Source organism: Strongylocentrotus purpuratus, unplaced genomic scaffold (genome assembly GCF_000002235.5).
Source record: "Strongylocentrotus purpuratus isolate Spur 01 unplaced genomic scaffold, Spur_5.0 spur5_scaffold_1, whole genome shotgun sequence".
NCBI classification, from domain to species: Eukaryota; Metazoa; Echinodermata; class Echinoidea; order Camarodonta; family Strongylocentrotidae; genus Strongylocentrotus; species Strongylocentrotus purpuratus.
The window spans coordinates 6632983-6648448 of NW_022145594.1; the positions used below are offsets into that span (position 1 = coordinate 6632983).

The 15466-nt window shown below is 36.7% G+C and overlaps 1 protein-coding gene across 1 annotated transcript; it reads right to left on the reverse strand.

The window, feature by feature from the left end:
* Positions 1 to 1425: 1425 nt before the first annotated feature.
* Positions 1426 to 13714, reverse strand: LOC105441522. Its single transcript, XM_030977581.1, has 5 exons — positions 13010 to 13714; positions 7094 to 7327; positions 4054 to 4194; positions 3400 to 3488; positions 1426 to 2060 (listed from the first exon to the last, which is right to left on the reverse strand). Exons 1-5 carry the CDS (start codon positions 13062 to 13064, stop codon positions 1758 to 1760), a joined length of 822 nt encoding a protein of 273 aa, XP_030833441.1. The 5' UTR covers positions 13065 to 13714; the 3' UTR covers positions 1426 to 1757.
* Positions 13715 to 15466: the final 1752 nt, after the last annotated feature.

The window sequence follows — 15466 nt, forward strand, 5'->3', positions numbered from 1 at the left end:
GATCAGACATGTTAATGTTTTATACCTTGCCCTACCCGTAATCGAAGGGATTATATGATTAGCGAATTCGTTCATCAACTGTGACGTAATTGAAGACAAGCGTTGCATTTCGTTGTACAGTGGTTATTTTACGTTTCCTTCTTAGCAACTTCCCCTCGTGAATAACTTAACATTAATTATGGATAGCATGTTGTCATATCTCCTAAACTAAGAAAAATGAAAGGATCCTGATCAGCAAATATATCCAAAGTCGGTCATTTTTTGTGGAAGCATGTGGAAGATTTTTTTTAACAGTGTTATTAAGTTTTATATCAAATAAGAATTGTGCATATAACTTGTAACGTATCATATGTCGTTTGACACGTCACAATCTGTTTCTCCGATTTCCTTCAGAGTAACTTGCTATCAAAACCACTTTAACAGTAGAAAGGACGTTACCTTTTTTTTGTATACACGTACATTCAAGTAAGCTCAGCAAAAAAGCTTTAAGCGGAAGTAAACATTTATTTGACAAGTGTATAGTACGCAGTCATTAATACAAAGATGTACCTAGATAATGTACCCTGTAAAATCGCAACGGATAATGAACCAATGTAGTCAGATAAAGATTTCGTGTATCTGTCATGCAATTTAAATGCTGGCAGTCTTTTAGTCCGAGCAAAGGATAGCATTTAATTACGGTGGTCAACGTTTATATGTCACTCTTTCGTCATATCTTTAAGAGATTTTCTTTTTAAAGGTAGAATCGTAAGTGCCTATAAATGCCTACAAGCTGACAATGGTAATTCCTCGCAATGGATATCTATATGATACTGATGCTCACCATTCTAAATACTTGAACATCAGACGTGATGATATATTTTTCAAATCGTAAGGACTTACAGAGTGATTAACTATTAAGTGCAGAAAGTGTATCGATTGCTACTTACAATTATGACATTTGTTTCAATGTAAGTACTATGTTGTTGTCTCTCTCTCTCTCTCTCTCTCTCTCTCTCTCTCTCTCTCTCTCTATTGATATACACATTTACATAATGGTACACTAAATATTTAATATAAATGATTCATGTTAGACAGGAAAATGACCAAAGACCAATGACAATGAACTACTAGTGTAAACACAAGATGCGGGCCTCAATCCGAAACATAGATTCGCTGTCTTCTTATTCTTTCAACAATTGTTATCATCATTATTATAACAGTCATGATAATAATAACCTCCCTTACTCAGAGCAAGGGCCTTTGCCTGCTCTAGTGACCACCTGTCTACAAAGACCACATTTTTTGTTTCCCTTGAAAATGGTTTATCATTGAAACATGTACTAAAGAAACCTGTTTACAAAGAACACCTGTCTATAAAGACCACTTTTTGTGTTTCCCTTGAAAATGGTTTATCATTGAAACATGTACTAAAGAAACCTGTTTACAAAGAACACATGTCTATAAAGACCACTTTTTGTGTTTCCCTTGGGTGGTCGCTATAGACAGGTTTGATTGTATTACTTCTGTCCTCTTGTATCCTCTTATTATGTACACCTGGGTCGAGAGGGACCAACCTGGTTAAATCACCTAGTCCAACGATGAAAGCACCAGGGTTCGAACTCGGGGCCTCTCATTATGAGAGTCAAGAGCCTTTACCAGCAGACCACAGTGCTGCCACTGAAAAGAAGCGCTGTACTACTGATGATGAGTAGTACTAGTAGCACAAATTATACTAAAATACCTTCATTTTAGTTACACGATTTAAATTATAAGTATTAACTATTAACCGCGAAACGTGGCTCAGCAGAATACGGCTTCATGCGTTTCCCTGGCCTCTTAACATTCTCATAAATTGTTTCGTCTTTCACAAAGCATCCATGACGCTTTAGCTTATCTGATGGCACGTAATTTTCTTTATACGTCTTCTCGGGCGGCACCGAAATTGGGTTTGCTATCATGTCTATTGGTTTCGTAGTTTCCACTCGATTCATGGCGTCAGTCTTCGCTTTAATGGAGCTTTTGCGAAATGAAGAGTGTCGTCTGGATTTGACGATTGGTTTCCTTCCGTCTGCTATTTCCTAAAGGTAAAATATAAAACATTTAATACGGGTTAATTTAATCAATACTAAGCGCCATAATCCCTAAAAGTACATCAAATTTACAATATTCTGAGTAGAGATTGCTAAAAGTGCCCTAAAATGTCATCTGCTCAAAATTGCTTTCCAGTAGACTTACACTTATTATTTAAGTCGTATCGGTTTTTATGTAATATCATGTTTGTATTTTTCTTTTTCTTGTGCCTTTTTCATGTGGTGTCAAAAAGCGCATTATAAATACTATCATTCTATTTTTCAGTTATGAATACATAATAGAATCAGTAGACATTAAAACACGATTAGAGAAAAACTTAAAAACTTAGTTCAAACAGAACTGGCCAGGCGACAAGATCCCTGACAATTAAGTACAAGCAAACTACATAGATCAGGGGGTTCCTGGTGATGGAGTTGTAAGGCAAAGAAAAGAGAGAAATAATATGTAGAGACTGAAGAGTGACTAGGAGAGAGAGAGAGAGAGAGAGAGAGGGGGGGTTAAAGTGAAAAGGAGTTACAGATGATTGCACAATTATTATTCAGGGTACCACAATCAAATAACGATAATAATAATAATGTTAATAATAATAGGAAGAAGATGGAGAAGGAGAAGAAGAATTACAAGGAGAATATACATAATAACACATCTTCACAGCCATAGTATTTTAAAGAAAGTATAGCCACCCCTCGCTTCAAGCCCCACTACACGACTTATTGCTACTTGCGCCCTCTATATAGCAATCAAATCCTAATCGGTGACCATTGGTCCCCATGGTCCCTTTTTTTTCTCATGTTTATTGAGAGCTGGTTTGATGAAATAATCACCTGTCAGTGACCATGCAGAGAGGTCTAATCCCTACTGGCATAACTAGTGCAAAGGGGCTTTAAGAAAATAATGTCTGCTCCCCTTTTCTGATAATCGTACATTCACCGCTGTAAAGGAGCCTTTATGATTTGATGATTCACATCACGTTACATGACGCCACATTTATTTTATTTTTAATATGAAAAGGCGCAGGTTCCCCAAATAAGGTATTTCACATTTTCTGAAATAGGTGGGTTTTGATTTGAAAGCCCGATTTGAAATGTTTTATACTGACAATCCCATGGAGAGAGAGGGGATAGGGAGTTAGTTCCACAAATGAGGAGCAATGGATGAACAAGAGTGACGAGTGTGTAACTGTTGAGGTGAAATGATTTTCATATTGCAGTCTCCCTTCAATTTCATGATATGGATAAATGGTTACTTGTTTTGTGACTGGCCAGAAGATGACATAAGATTTACTTTCCTTGACTGAAAACAGAAAAATGTTTTTAAATTTCTTACCAAAGTATTTTCGGCAGGTGCATTTATATCGCCTTCAGCATTTTCCGTTCCACTAGACAGGAATCCATTAGGAGTCATTCCTGAAATTTCTGTTAGAAAGCAAATAAAAAATAATTTATAAAAAAGGATTTATTGAATTTCCTTTGTACATTTTCCGAACATCTGACTCTCTTCACAGACCAAAGGAGAGATAATTCGGTCTAATAAGTATTAAAATATTACCATTTCTGACACATACGTGAAATACAGTATAACATTATACGCAATGCACTGCCTTTTAAACATTAATCATCACTGCAAGGGCAATTTTTTAGGTCGAGCATTTTTTGTTCTAACCACGCATTAAACCGTCACTTTACATTTACGAATGCCTTAAATTATTTATTTGATCCTTTTTTTTTTCTTTGTTAATTCATGCTACGAAATGATCAAATATTTAGTGATTTAGGCATTCTGATCTGTTTTTCCTTATCACCTACACTATAATACAGTCCTTTTCAAGTGGTAATGTAAATGTTCTGCTTAATAGTTAACTTCTTATTCTTTGGAAATACAGACTAGGGGGGCATAAGCCCCTTGTTCCATTGCCGGAAAATAAGTCCATCAAGGGTTTCTTAAACAGCCTAATAAAGTTTGTAAGTAATCACACTATACCGTTCATTGTGTACTGCTCATCTTTGCCACAAAGTCGCTTCTTCATGAGTAAAATCACCATGACAACGGCAAGAGAGGTGAGGAAACCACCAATGAAACAAGCAACATACAGTTCCGGCTTCTGCGTCTTTTGTTCTATGACTGCAAAATCAAGTGGGAAGGGGAGAGTTTCTAAAATTTATTCTGAATAGTTGCTTAAGTAAAAAGTGAATTAAAATTATGGATTATAATTGTTCTAATCATGACATTTTTTAACGATCAGCATGAGAACAAAATTGCTTCACATCACAAACATATGAAATGTATTAAATTGTATACGTAATAGGAATCGGTAGAAATATGTCACGAACACGAATTTTTGCTACTATTCAGTTGTCTAATGATATGTTGTAACTATGTGAAGTCAACCTTCAACTGGAAACTATTTTTTTTTCGACTCTATGCTTACACGGGGAAATATTACGTTTTAATCAGAAACATGTATTTCACAAGCACGTATTCATGGCACTAAATAGTAGTAGTAGTAGTAGTAGTAGTAGTAGTAGTAGTAGTAGTAGTAGAAGAAATGATTTAGTATAGTTGTAGAAGTATAGCAGAAGTAGTTGCAGTAGTACATGTATCAGTGATTTAGTAGTAGAAGTAGTAGTAGTAGTAGTAGTAGTAGTAGAAGTAGTAGTAGTAGTAGTAGTAGTAGTAGTAGTAGTAGTATAAATACTAGTAGTAGATAAATACTAGTAGTAGTATAAATACTAGTAGTAGGAGTAGTAGTCAGTAGTAATGTAAGTAGTAGTGGACTTATTTTGGATAACTTGTCTAGCACAAGACTAATCTGCCACAAGGTCCACATGCGAAGTCAACCATTAAAAGCAAATGATTCGTTGCTACGTTATACTTCCAAGTTGAATTAATAGGCTTTTACTCACAAATATAATTTTCACAAACTATGCTACTAATGATCTTTTGTACAATTTGAAATGAAAATTCAAAAAGAAGTTCTACGTTGCTACTATATACTTTTACAGGGAAATAATAACATGTCCTAACACAAACAACTTCACTAGCTTTGGTTTGAAAATCCATCGATAAAAGGGTGTGGGATGAATCATTAAGAGATTCAGGAGCGTACACATGAGGGGTGGGGTTAGAACCCCCGCCCCCTGTAACTTTTTGTTTATGTGTGTGTTTTGGAGAACCCCCCCCCTTTTGAAATATATATATATATATATATATATATATATATATATTAATAAAAACAATTAAAAAAATAAAAATTGTGGTAATAGGTGACCCAAAAAGGTGACCTTACCCCCCCCCCCCCCCCCCCCCCACTCCGAGAACGGACGGACCCCATGCGTGTTGCCAAAATGTCCTTTTCGTAACAAAAGAAAAAGGTCGAGCCGTATTGACTTTACACACCGGACTTTTGCTGAAAAGGGGGGGGGGGGTCGGTTGGAACACGCATATGCGTACCCTAAATAACACTGAGTGGGGGGCCGGGCCTTACCCCTCGCTCAACAAAACAAAAAATGTCCTCTTATCCCCCACCCCCCCCCCCCCCACCCCCTCCGCTTATTCAGCAGTCGGCTGAGTCGTTGCGAAATTTACGGCGTGATTTTCAATTTTTAACCCCCCCCCCCCCCCCCTCTTGAAAAAAAATCCTGCGCACGCGCCTAAAGAGATTGATCAGCAAATGATATTCATCCCCCCTCTAATCGTATCTTGATAACACAATCTTCCATCCTCTATCTTGGTTCAGTTTTATGGATAAAACTTCCTTTATTAATTAAGAAAACTATTAAGTAAGGCAATCAAAAAATGTAAACAAATATATGTGCAATTTTCTTTTTGACGAATTCTGAAAACTTATAATATTGGTGTTTATGCAATGGTGTTTCCTTCTTTTCTCTATTTTCTTTGTCTTCCTTGTTTGTATTCTTCATTTTATGTAAATTATGTTACAAAGCTATTGCTATTTTGTGAATATGTTTAAGGATCATTGTTAACACGCCATATGTGGTTTTCATGATCCTCTCAGTTCATGTTAGCTTTTTGAAGATCATATAATCTTGTTTTTATCTTGGCGTTGAAATAAATAAATGAAAAAATTAAATGAAATGAGACTTTGTCGATTGATATTTTCGAAGTTATGTAGAGAGATATGTACAGACAGAATCGTATCTAAAAAAAGATCACTACTCAAGGTGAAACTTGTGAGAAGGATATTTCCCAGTAAAAATGGTGATACTCTACATGCATCATAGAGCTTCAATGCAGAAACAAATTAATAGATCGAAACCAAAACATATGTTGTATTTCAAACAATAACTGTTAAAAACGGACATAAAATGAGGGGTTGTATTTTATCATGATTCAAAGGGTATTTTCACTTTCTGCGAAACCGTGCTATTATTGGAAAACTAAAGAGACAATTGAAGGTTGCAAGACTGAGCACACCCCCCCCCCCTCCCGCCCACACGCTCCGTGGTGGAGTTGATTTTTTTATTAGAGAATTAACAATTGATTTATTCTGCATGCAAAGGCCAACCAATAACGATAATTTACCGACAAAATAGTGAAGCAAAGAAAAGAAATTGTAGGAAGTTAAGTCACATATTATCAACATTGTAGTTTTTCTCCCCTTATTTCTAATTTCAACATTATAATGTCTAATAATGTAACATATATCCCCTTTTATCTCATGCTTATACCTTTTTTTCTCATATTCAATTATTATCTCCATGCCTAATATGTATATTGCTGGTCAATGACCCTTGTGAGTGCTTATCCTTGTTCTGAACAAGTCATCTTTTACAAGGTTTACTATAACTACTAGTGTACACAGTAGCTGTTCTAAATGGGGATTTGGGGCACAAGCCCCTCCCCTAAACGTCTTCCTTATAGATTGGTTTAATTAAGCGAGGCATAAGAAGAACTTTAATGAATTCAAGACCCGCCCCTTCCCAAATCATTATTTTAAAACAACGCCTGACTATTACAAACTTTACACCAAATTCTAATATATATTTTTCATTGTAATTACCCATCACTATAGACTTGTTGTTGCATGTTGTTCCCGTTGTGTCCAAAATCTCTGTGACAGTCCTGACCTCTCCATTCAATTTGACCTTTGACCCACTGTAGATGCAGTCTTTGCAGTCCCTCTTGAAGATAACACTTGAATTGGACTTCGAAAAGCAGACTCTTCCGTTCGGCTTGATGGCATTGTAATGCTCATTAATATCTATGATATCACCATTCAGACCTGGAGCGAAAACTGAAATGCAGAAATTGAAAAAATTGGAAGAGAGATGGAGACAGTAATAGGGAGAAAGAAGGAGAAAAGCAAGAGAGATAAAGAGAGAGAGAGAGAGAGAGGGGGGGGGGGGTTATAGAAGATGGTAAGAGGAGAGGGGGAGAGAGAGAACAAAAATAAAGCTGTAATTTCCTGTTAAATACAAGCCCCTTTCACACCGGATCTGCGTAGAGTTGCGTAGTGTTGCGTACTGACTACGCCGAAGTTAAGCTGCGTACTCACGAATAAATTGATGCTTCGGCGTAGTCCCTGCGTATGTTATGCGTAGGCTTGCGTACGATGGCGTATAGTTACGTACCCTGTGCGTAGGCACCGCGTACCTACGGCGTAGGCAATTGGCGTAGGGTTACCTACGCTTGCGTAGGCCTGGCGTAGGGTTGCTTACGGTTGCGTACGGTTCCTTACTGTGTGCGAAAATGCCATGTAAAAAATGCAATAGACGCTCGTAGGAGCCGCGATTGTAGCCATTGGCGCTTTATAAACCTATATAATAAAAAAAAATATGTTAAAAAGACAGTTCAATTTATTGTATAAACGAACTGTGCAGTGTACAAATAATTGTATATGTTATTACGTATGAACATAACTTGATCTTAGTATAATAATAACATTCTGACAAACTGTGACATCCAAGGGGCGGTGGGTCTCTTTTGCATGCGTGAAATAGGGCTGAAACGCCAATTTGCGTAAAATAGTGAGTTCAGTTTTTCAGTTTATTTTATTTTTGCACGGCACCAACTTCAGCCAAAGGCTGTTCTTCTGTTGGTCCGTGTCCGAGTGAAGAAAATAACATTTATAAACCTGCCATAAGTTTTAATAGTAAAAAGTGGCGTTTGGTACATGTTTTGACCGTTACAATTTCAGTATTTTAGTAAGGTATTAACAACTGCTGAGGTTATTTTGCAGTATATGTTAATTTGTTCAACATTTTATTTTCCAAAAAAATGCAGACATTTTTGTGGATGTACTACATTATTGTACTATGTATCATTCAAAAGGGTAATAAATGAACTTTCTTTTGATGTACATTGCAAGGTCACGTGATGTGATTTGATACCTTAAAACGCCAACAAAATTGAGCGCTTATTTTGATTTGTGAATAAATGTGGACAGAAGTCTAGTGATACTTGTTGACAAAATCCCTTTTTCACTCATTTGTAAAATATCATTCCAGTTCATTTTATTTCATTTCAGTTTCCTGAAAGTTTGAAGACGACCCAATAAACAGAACACCAAAAAGTAACCTCTTTTGGGAGTGTATTTTAAGTGATTTTAAAGTATAGTGCCTTTTGAACTAGATTTAAACGTTATCGACACGTGCCTTCATTTAAACAAAAAAGGTACTCCTGTTCACGTTTTCATCTGACCTAAAAACCACCAGTTTATCACGCGACTGGAGTAACGTGATTCCACTTACCTCTGTAAATCAAGTGTTTATGACCAAATAACCACTTGACCAAGCAACGAGTTTGTTGTCAGTTAACCGATGGTGGCGATAAATACGTAATTATTTGGTCTTGTAAGCACCTTTATTGATTGGTTTCATAGGTTATCAAAGGTTGATAGTATTAATCACGTTACTTACAACGGCTAATCGTCTTATTGTTCTGTCCGTGAATCTCTGGTTATATTCAACTAGTAATTCTGAGGTGTCTTACACACCTCTTTAAAAGGTTTCAAAGTTACCATAAATTTCTTGGTTATGATCACGTGGCTCAAGCTGATTACTAATCTAAGCTGTGAAAACGTGATATGTAGGTGTGAAAATTAGTAATTATTAAGTGTTTTAAAACACCTTTTTAAATGGTAGTCAAAGTTGCCATAAGTTCCGCGGTGATGATCTCTTGACTCAAACGGATTATTGATCTAAGCTGGTCATACGTGACTTTTAGGTGTGAAAAATTAGTCATTAGTAGGTGTCTTAAAACACCTATTTAAATGGTTTCAAAGTTACCATAACTTTCTTGGTGATGATCACGTAGTTAAAACTGATTACTAATCTAAGCTGTGAATCCGAGATATTTAGGTGTGAAAAATTAGTAATTATTAGGTGTCTTAAAACACCTATTTAAATGGTAGTCAAAGTTGCCAGCAGTTCCGCGGTGATGATCTCGTGACTCAAACGGAATAATAATCTAAGCAGGGCATACGTGACTTTTAGGTGTGAAAAATTAGTCATTATTAGGTGTCTTAAAACACCTATTTAAATCGTAGTCAAAGTTGCCAGCAGTTCCGCGGTGATGATCGCGTGACTCAAACGGATTATTAATATAAGCTGGGTATTCCGTGTTTTCCATGTGTGAAAATGAGTTATTCTTGGGTGTCTTGATGGTTTCACAGTACCATTTAAGTTCCGTGGTGATAATCCCGTGACTGTTGGCATATTTCTATTTTCACCAGTTGATAACTGACTGTTGGCATATTTTCATTGCACCAGTTGATAACTGGAGTGTGCATATTTCCAGTTGCACCAGTTGATGACTGAGCGTTGGCATATTTCGAGTTGACCCAGCTGACACCAATTCATTTGCATATTGAATATGGGGTGCGTGCAGATCTATGTTTTTTAAACAATTTATCTGAATTTACAGCATATTTCTTAATTACTGATGATTTAGTTATATGCAATTCATTTCGAAAATACTACAAATATAAATTTCCAGTTATTAGGACATTTCGCTACTTCGTATAAATAGTTAAACATGAATAAGGGAAACATTAACTGTGAACTAAAATAATTTCAATAAAGTACAAGTATACGAAATTTTTTCGATTAATTAAATTATGTAAGTCTACTTATTACCAATGCCCTTACATTGGAAATACAGACGTACCAGTAATGAAGTATTGTTGCTGTTCAACTGGTTGGAAGTTTTACCAAATGGTTCTAATGGCTCAGCTAGACCAGTTGAATTATAACTGGCCTGGATCAACTGGATCATTTAGCCCATTTCAATTTCCAGGGTTACCAGTTGGCATTAAATGGTTCATCAACTGGACCAGTTGCAACTAGCTTTCTCTTCTGGGATGTTTGCACCCCCCCCCCCCCCCCCCACCCAACCCCCTTTAATCCCAAACTGCTTCCGGCGCGCCTGGACGTAATTATGGAAGATCCAAGACACGATGTTCAGAAACGGGATGAGAACGTCATTATTTTGGTTCATTTATTGTGTAACATTTGCGTAATTATTGGGTTGAACGCGGGTTACAGTAGCATACTTCCTCTTCGACGTAAATTTCACGTGAATGAAGAACATGATTCATCTCAAGTCAGCCTCGTAATATTCACGTGAATTTCACGCAGATATTTTGACTAAAACTATCACTAACGCTTCACGTGTTTCTGTGACGCGATAATTTCGTGTATGAAGATGTAATTTCATAACCAAACAAACACGGGAGTATTAGGTTTACAAACCATGGTCTCTAAGGTAGGGATAATCACGTTATTATAATGGTGATATTGCAGTGACAATTGCGTGATTTAGTGTACGTGTGTTTCAAGTTACCTAATGCAATAAACGTATTAACACATTTACGTAAATGTCCGGTGTTTGAAGAACGTAACTCTCCTCAAGTCGATACCTTGATATTGACGTGATTTTCACGTGATTTTGTTTATTGGGGATAGCTGTTGTCCGTAGCGTATATGTGTGTGACAATGTAATGATAAAAATGTTAGTCATTTATTAGATTTAAAAGAAATACTTCTGACATACACACTCACTCAGTCTAACTAACAGAGTGAGGCAAAATTATTTCTTTGCTCATTTCAATTAAACAAAATTATATTACAAATAAACAACCAGGAACACAAACGTACACACAAGCAAACAAACCGACACAAATACATACAGATTTCCACAAAACATAATAACGTTTGCATGAGGCATCAGTTTGTGAATATTATCTCTGTTTATTATATCAACAGCCTGAGATGTCAACATCACAATTTGAATAAACCACAACAAAACAAAACATGTCAGTCTGAAATACCTTGTAGAAGTACAAACAGAATTACAAGCAAAAAAATACAAAATAAAGTCAAAGAAACACTTTTTCTTCATGAAAAGAATTAATGTGAGAACGCACACATTTAAACAAAAATAGCATTTCCCTTCAAAATAATGATCACTACCTGTCAAGTTTACATCCAGGTATATACAAAAAAAAATACGTTTTTAATGCTTCGTCGGACTGGCGTAGGGTAGCGTATTGTTGCGTAGGCTTGGCGTACAGTTGCGTAGGCTTGGCGTACAGTTGCGTAGACTTGGCGTACAGTTGCGTAGTATTGCGTAGACTTGCGTACAGATTGCGTAGACTTGCGTACAGATTGCGTACTGTCAGCGTATAGTGTCTACGCCGAAGGTACGCGAAAAAAATTAAACATGTTTAATTTTTTGCGTTCATCTCGCGTACCCATTCGGGTTGCGTACGATCGGCGTAGTCGGTACGCAACTCTACGCAACTCTACGCAAGGCCCGGTGTGAAAGCCCCTTAACCAATAAAACTTTTCGGGATTTTCAAAATCTACTTTTAAGAAAAGGAAAAAAAAGACTGTACATGGCGAACGACTAAGGTGAATGTGTGGGAGTAGTACAAAGCAGGAGCGGCAGAGCGGAGCATCCTCTAAAGTGTGGGGGGGGGGGGGGCAAAAAGGGCACATTAATGGGGGAAAGGGCACCTTCAAAGGGTAACCTCAAAGTGAAAATATACAATTTTTAGAATTTAACATACGCTGACATTGCGATTAATACATCTATCTGGGATTATTTCAATATTTATTTCTCCCTTTACATAGCAATTTAATGAGATGGTTGGAATAGTCTTTAATAATTTTCTAAGATGTGTGAGGTCGCATTAATTGCGACCAATCTTTTAAAGAGGAAAAACAATCCTTATCGGGTTTTATAAGCACAATCTTATTATGAGAGATTAAAAATACCTTTAATAAGTTACATAATTTATTTACATGAACTACATTTAATAGCGAGCTTTGGGGAAAATTTAAAACAAATGTTGATCTTAGTCACTTTAAATTTGGGGCACATGTTATGGAGGAAGGAAAATGGGCACTTATCAAAAGGGAAAAGAACACTTATAAATCTATCAAAAGATTAGTATTATGTGTCAAAGTAAAAGTGAAAAGGTTGCTCACGCCAGAGAAAAAAAGGGGCATTTATGAGGAGGGGTATGTGCATTTATCAGAATTAAAAAGGGCACCTATCAGCAGGCACGTAGTCAGAGTTTGATGTTTAGGGGGCACATACATTAAATCGATCGAGGTAAAAAAAAGGGGTCCAAAAAAGTTCAACCGATCTTGGCTATATGCCTGCCTGCCTATCAGAAAGGGAAAAGAAGCGATCGAGTGTCAACAATAAAAGGGGCACTTATCAAAAATGTAAAGGGGTATTCTTCAGAGATAAAAAGAGGCACTCTTAGAAGGGGAAGGGACAAAAAATGAAGGAAAAAATAGGGGACACTGTGTCCCCACCCCAGCACCCGGAGCGAACCTTGACCTTTATACATATTCTGATTCGAAATAACATCGCCGGTTTAAAATCAGTAATTTGATTATAACACATGGAAATTGAAATATGTGTTGCTCAATAAGATATATTAAATAAAAAGATTTCAACTTACGTGTACTGCAGAAGAATATTGTGAGGCATGGCATTATATGACAACGCGATTCCATAATAGGCAATTAGCAAATCAACACGTCACATCAATATGCAAACACAAAGTCTCTCTTGAAGAAGGAAACACTATTTTCCAGATCTTATCGCGATGGTTTTGAAATCTGCCTGTAAATCACCGTAAAACACGTCAGAAGCTAGTAGATCAACAAAATTGCGTGTGTGTCGTAAATATTTCAATCAAACTTTCTTCAAGATGGTGATAATGATGATAATGATGATGTCGAAACGAGAGCAAATAAAGTAGGAAACATAAATTGAATTTGCATTAAAGTGAAGAACATACGCAAAGCATCACAGCACTATGATGTCATTGAATAAAGTATGCCTAATATTAATGGTTCTCCGATATTGTCAACTGACACCTTTTAGAATGTGTTCATTTTATGGATGTTATATGATGAGCCGGAAATAATTTAAAGTGTAAAGAAACTGGCGTTCATAACAATTTCCTTCTTCCTCATGCAAGTGTGAGAGTGTGTGTAAAACTTGAAACTCAATGAAAATGAAACAAGTTTAATGAAAGTAGCAGTGAAGTGTACCATGAATTAAAGTACGACCAAGGAGTTTTAAGAGATGCATGGAGTCCTATCTAGCTCATTCCCCTTGTACCATCTTCGATGCCGCCAGTACAAAATATGTCAGGCATGTGCTTAACTGGATCTTCCTTGCAGATATAGACAAAAGATTCCTGCCTATAGCTGCAAACTAACGGGCCGCATTCAAAGGGAAATATGTTTTTGTAATGATGATTACCTGTCGCTACCACTCGTCTGATAATACGAGCAGTACACAGTGCTTACCTTTACATGAGGCAAGCGAAAGGAAATGGAGAAAAATTTCCTGAAATAGTAATTAAAATTAATCGACTGGGCATGTGGGGGCACTAATCTGATAACATCATAATTAACTATACATGAACAAATTCACTTTTTATTTTCGTGAGCCGGAAGTAATAGGAAAAGTATCAAATTGTAGGTTTTAGGACTGTAATTTTTCAAAATATGTTTCACAAATTTAAGCTGCTATCACACAATGTTGCTATCACACAATATTGCTATCACACAATGTAAGCAAATTTCTTGACATAATTAGGCTTTTGTATTCATATTCTATCATCTGTTCGATTTTCCCCTTGTCAGTTCATATAAAAAGTGAAATATAAAGTGAAAAAAAAATATCACTTCCCAAGCTTTCCAATGATACTGATGGCTTCGAACCTCGGACATCAAAGGTAACATCACACCAGTAGATTATATTGTGCAACCAGAGAAAACGGCAGCTGCTTGGAATAATTATTTTGTTGCCAGTTAGGTCTCTAGCTTTTAAAACTCCTCGGTACGACTGATGGTGTAAACAAGGATCAATAAGGGCAAAGGGACATGTGCCCTTCAGACTCATGGTAGAAACTTTGGCCGCATTCACAAAGGAGGTTTGTCGACAAACCTTGGTTTTCGTACGTCATATGACGCGTTTTTACGCGTTTTTTTACAAACCTGGTTTGTAAAGAACAAGAGGAGGTTTGGCGAAAAAAAAGGAGGTTTGAGCTCAAACCTTGGTCTGAGTTCAAACCTTGCTTTGTGAATTCGGGCCAATGTGTTTGAAACGGGTAGTTGTAAAAGGGGAAGAAAGAGGGAGATAAATAAGGGGGAAGAAGGCAATGACAAGATGTTTCAATGTCTACATCGATATCCCCACATCCCGTCATTCTCGCAATCAAGATTAAGTTCATGAGAAGGGGGGATTTTTATTTTTGAACACAGTTACTTACCTTTTAATTTTTCTTTCAAGCCCTTAAATTAATCTAGCACTAATACTAATAGACCTTCAAATCGGAATTCTCAGCATACCGATTTGCCGCTAATTGAATGCTAAATGAGCGCTATAATCAAGTGAGTTATCAGGGTACCGTCCCAGATGCCCCCCTCCCCCCCCCCCCCCCCCCCGGCCAGACGCACATGCCATAGGCCGTGGGAACAAAGATTTAACGAGTCAATCTTTAAGCAGGAGCGGGAAATAAGTCATTCAAAATGCTGAAGGTTAATCGTGTGCTTAATGTCTATGCACATGTAGGCTATTAAAGTATTCTCTTTATAAAAAATAAGATAGCCTATGTACGTAGCCTCTGTATGTATACCAAACCTCCAAATGATACTCAATGCGAGACTGAAAGTTGGAAGTATTCAACATGATAATACTTATAAACATTTACACAAAAATGATAAATAAGCACAATGTATATACCATCGCCTAGCTGTTCACACAAATATTCTCAATTCTCTCTCTTCTTCTTCTTCTTCTTCTTTTTCTTCTTCTTCTTCTTCTCCTTCTTCTCCTTCTTTTTCTTCTTTTCTTCTTCTTCTTCTTCTTCTCCTTCTTCTCCTTCTTTTTCTTCTTTTCT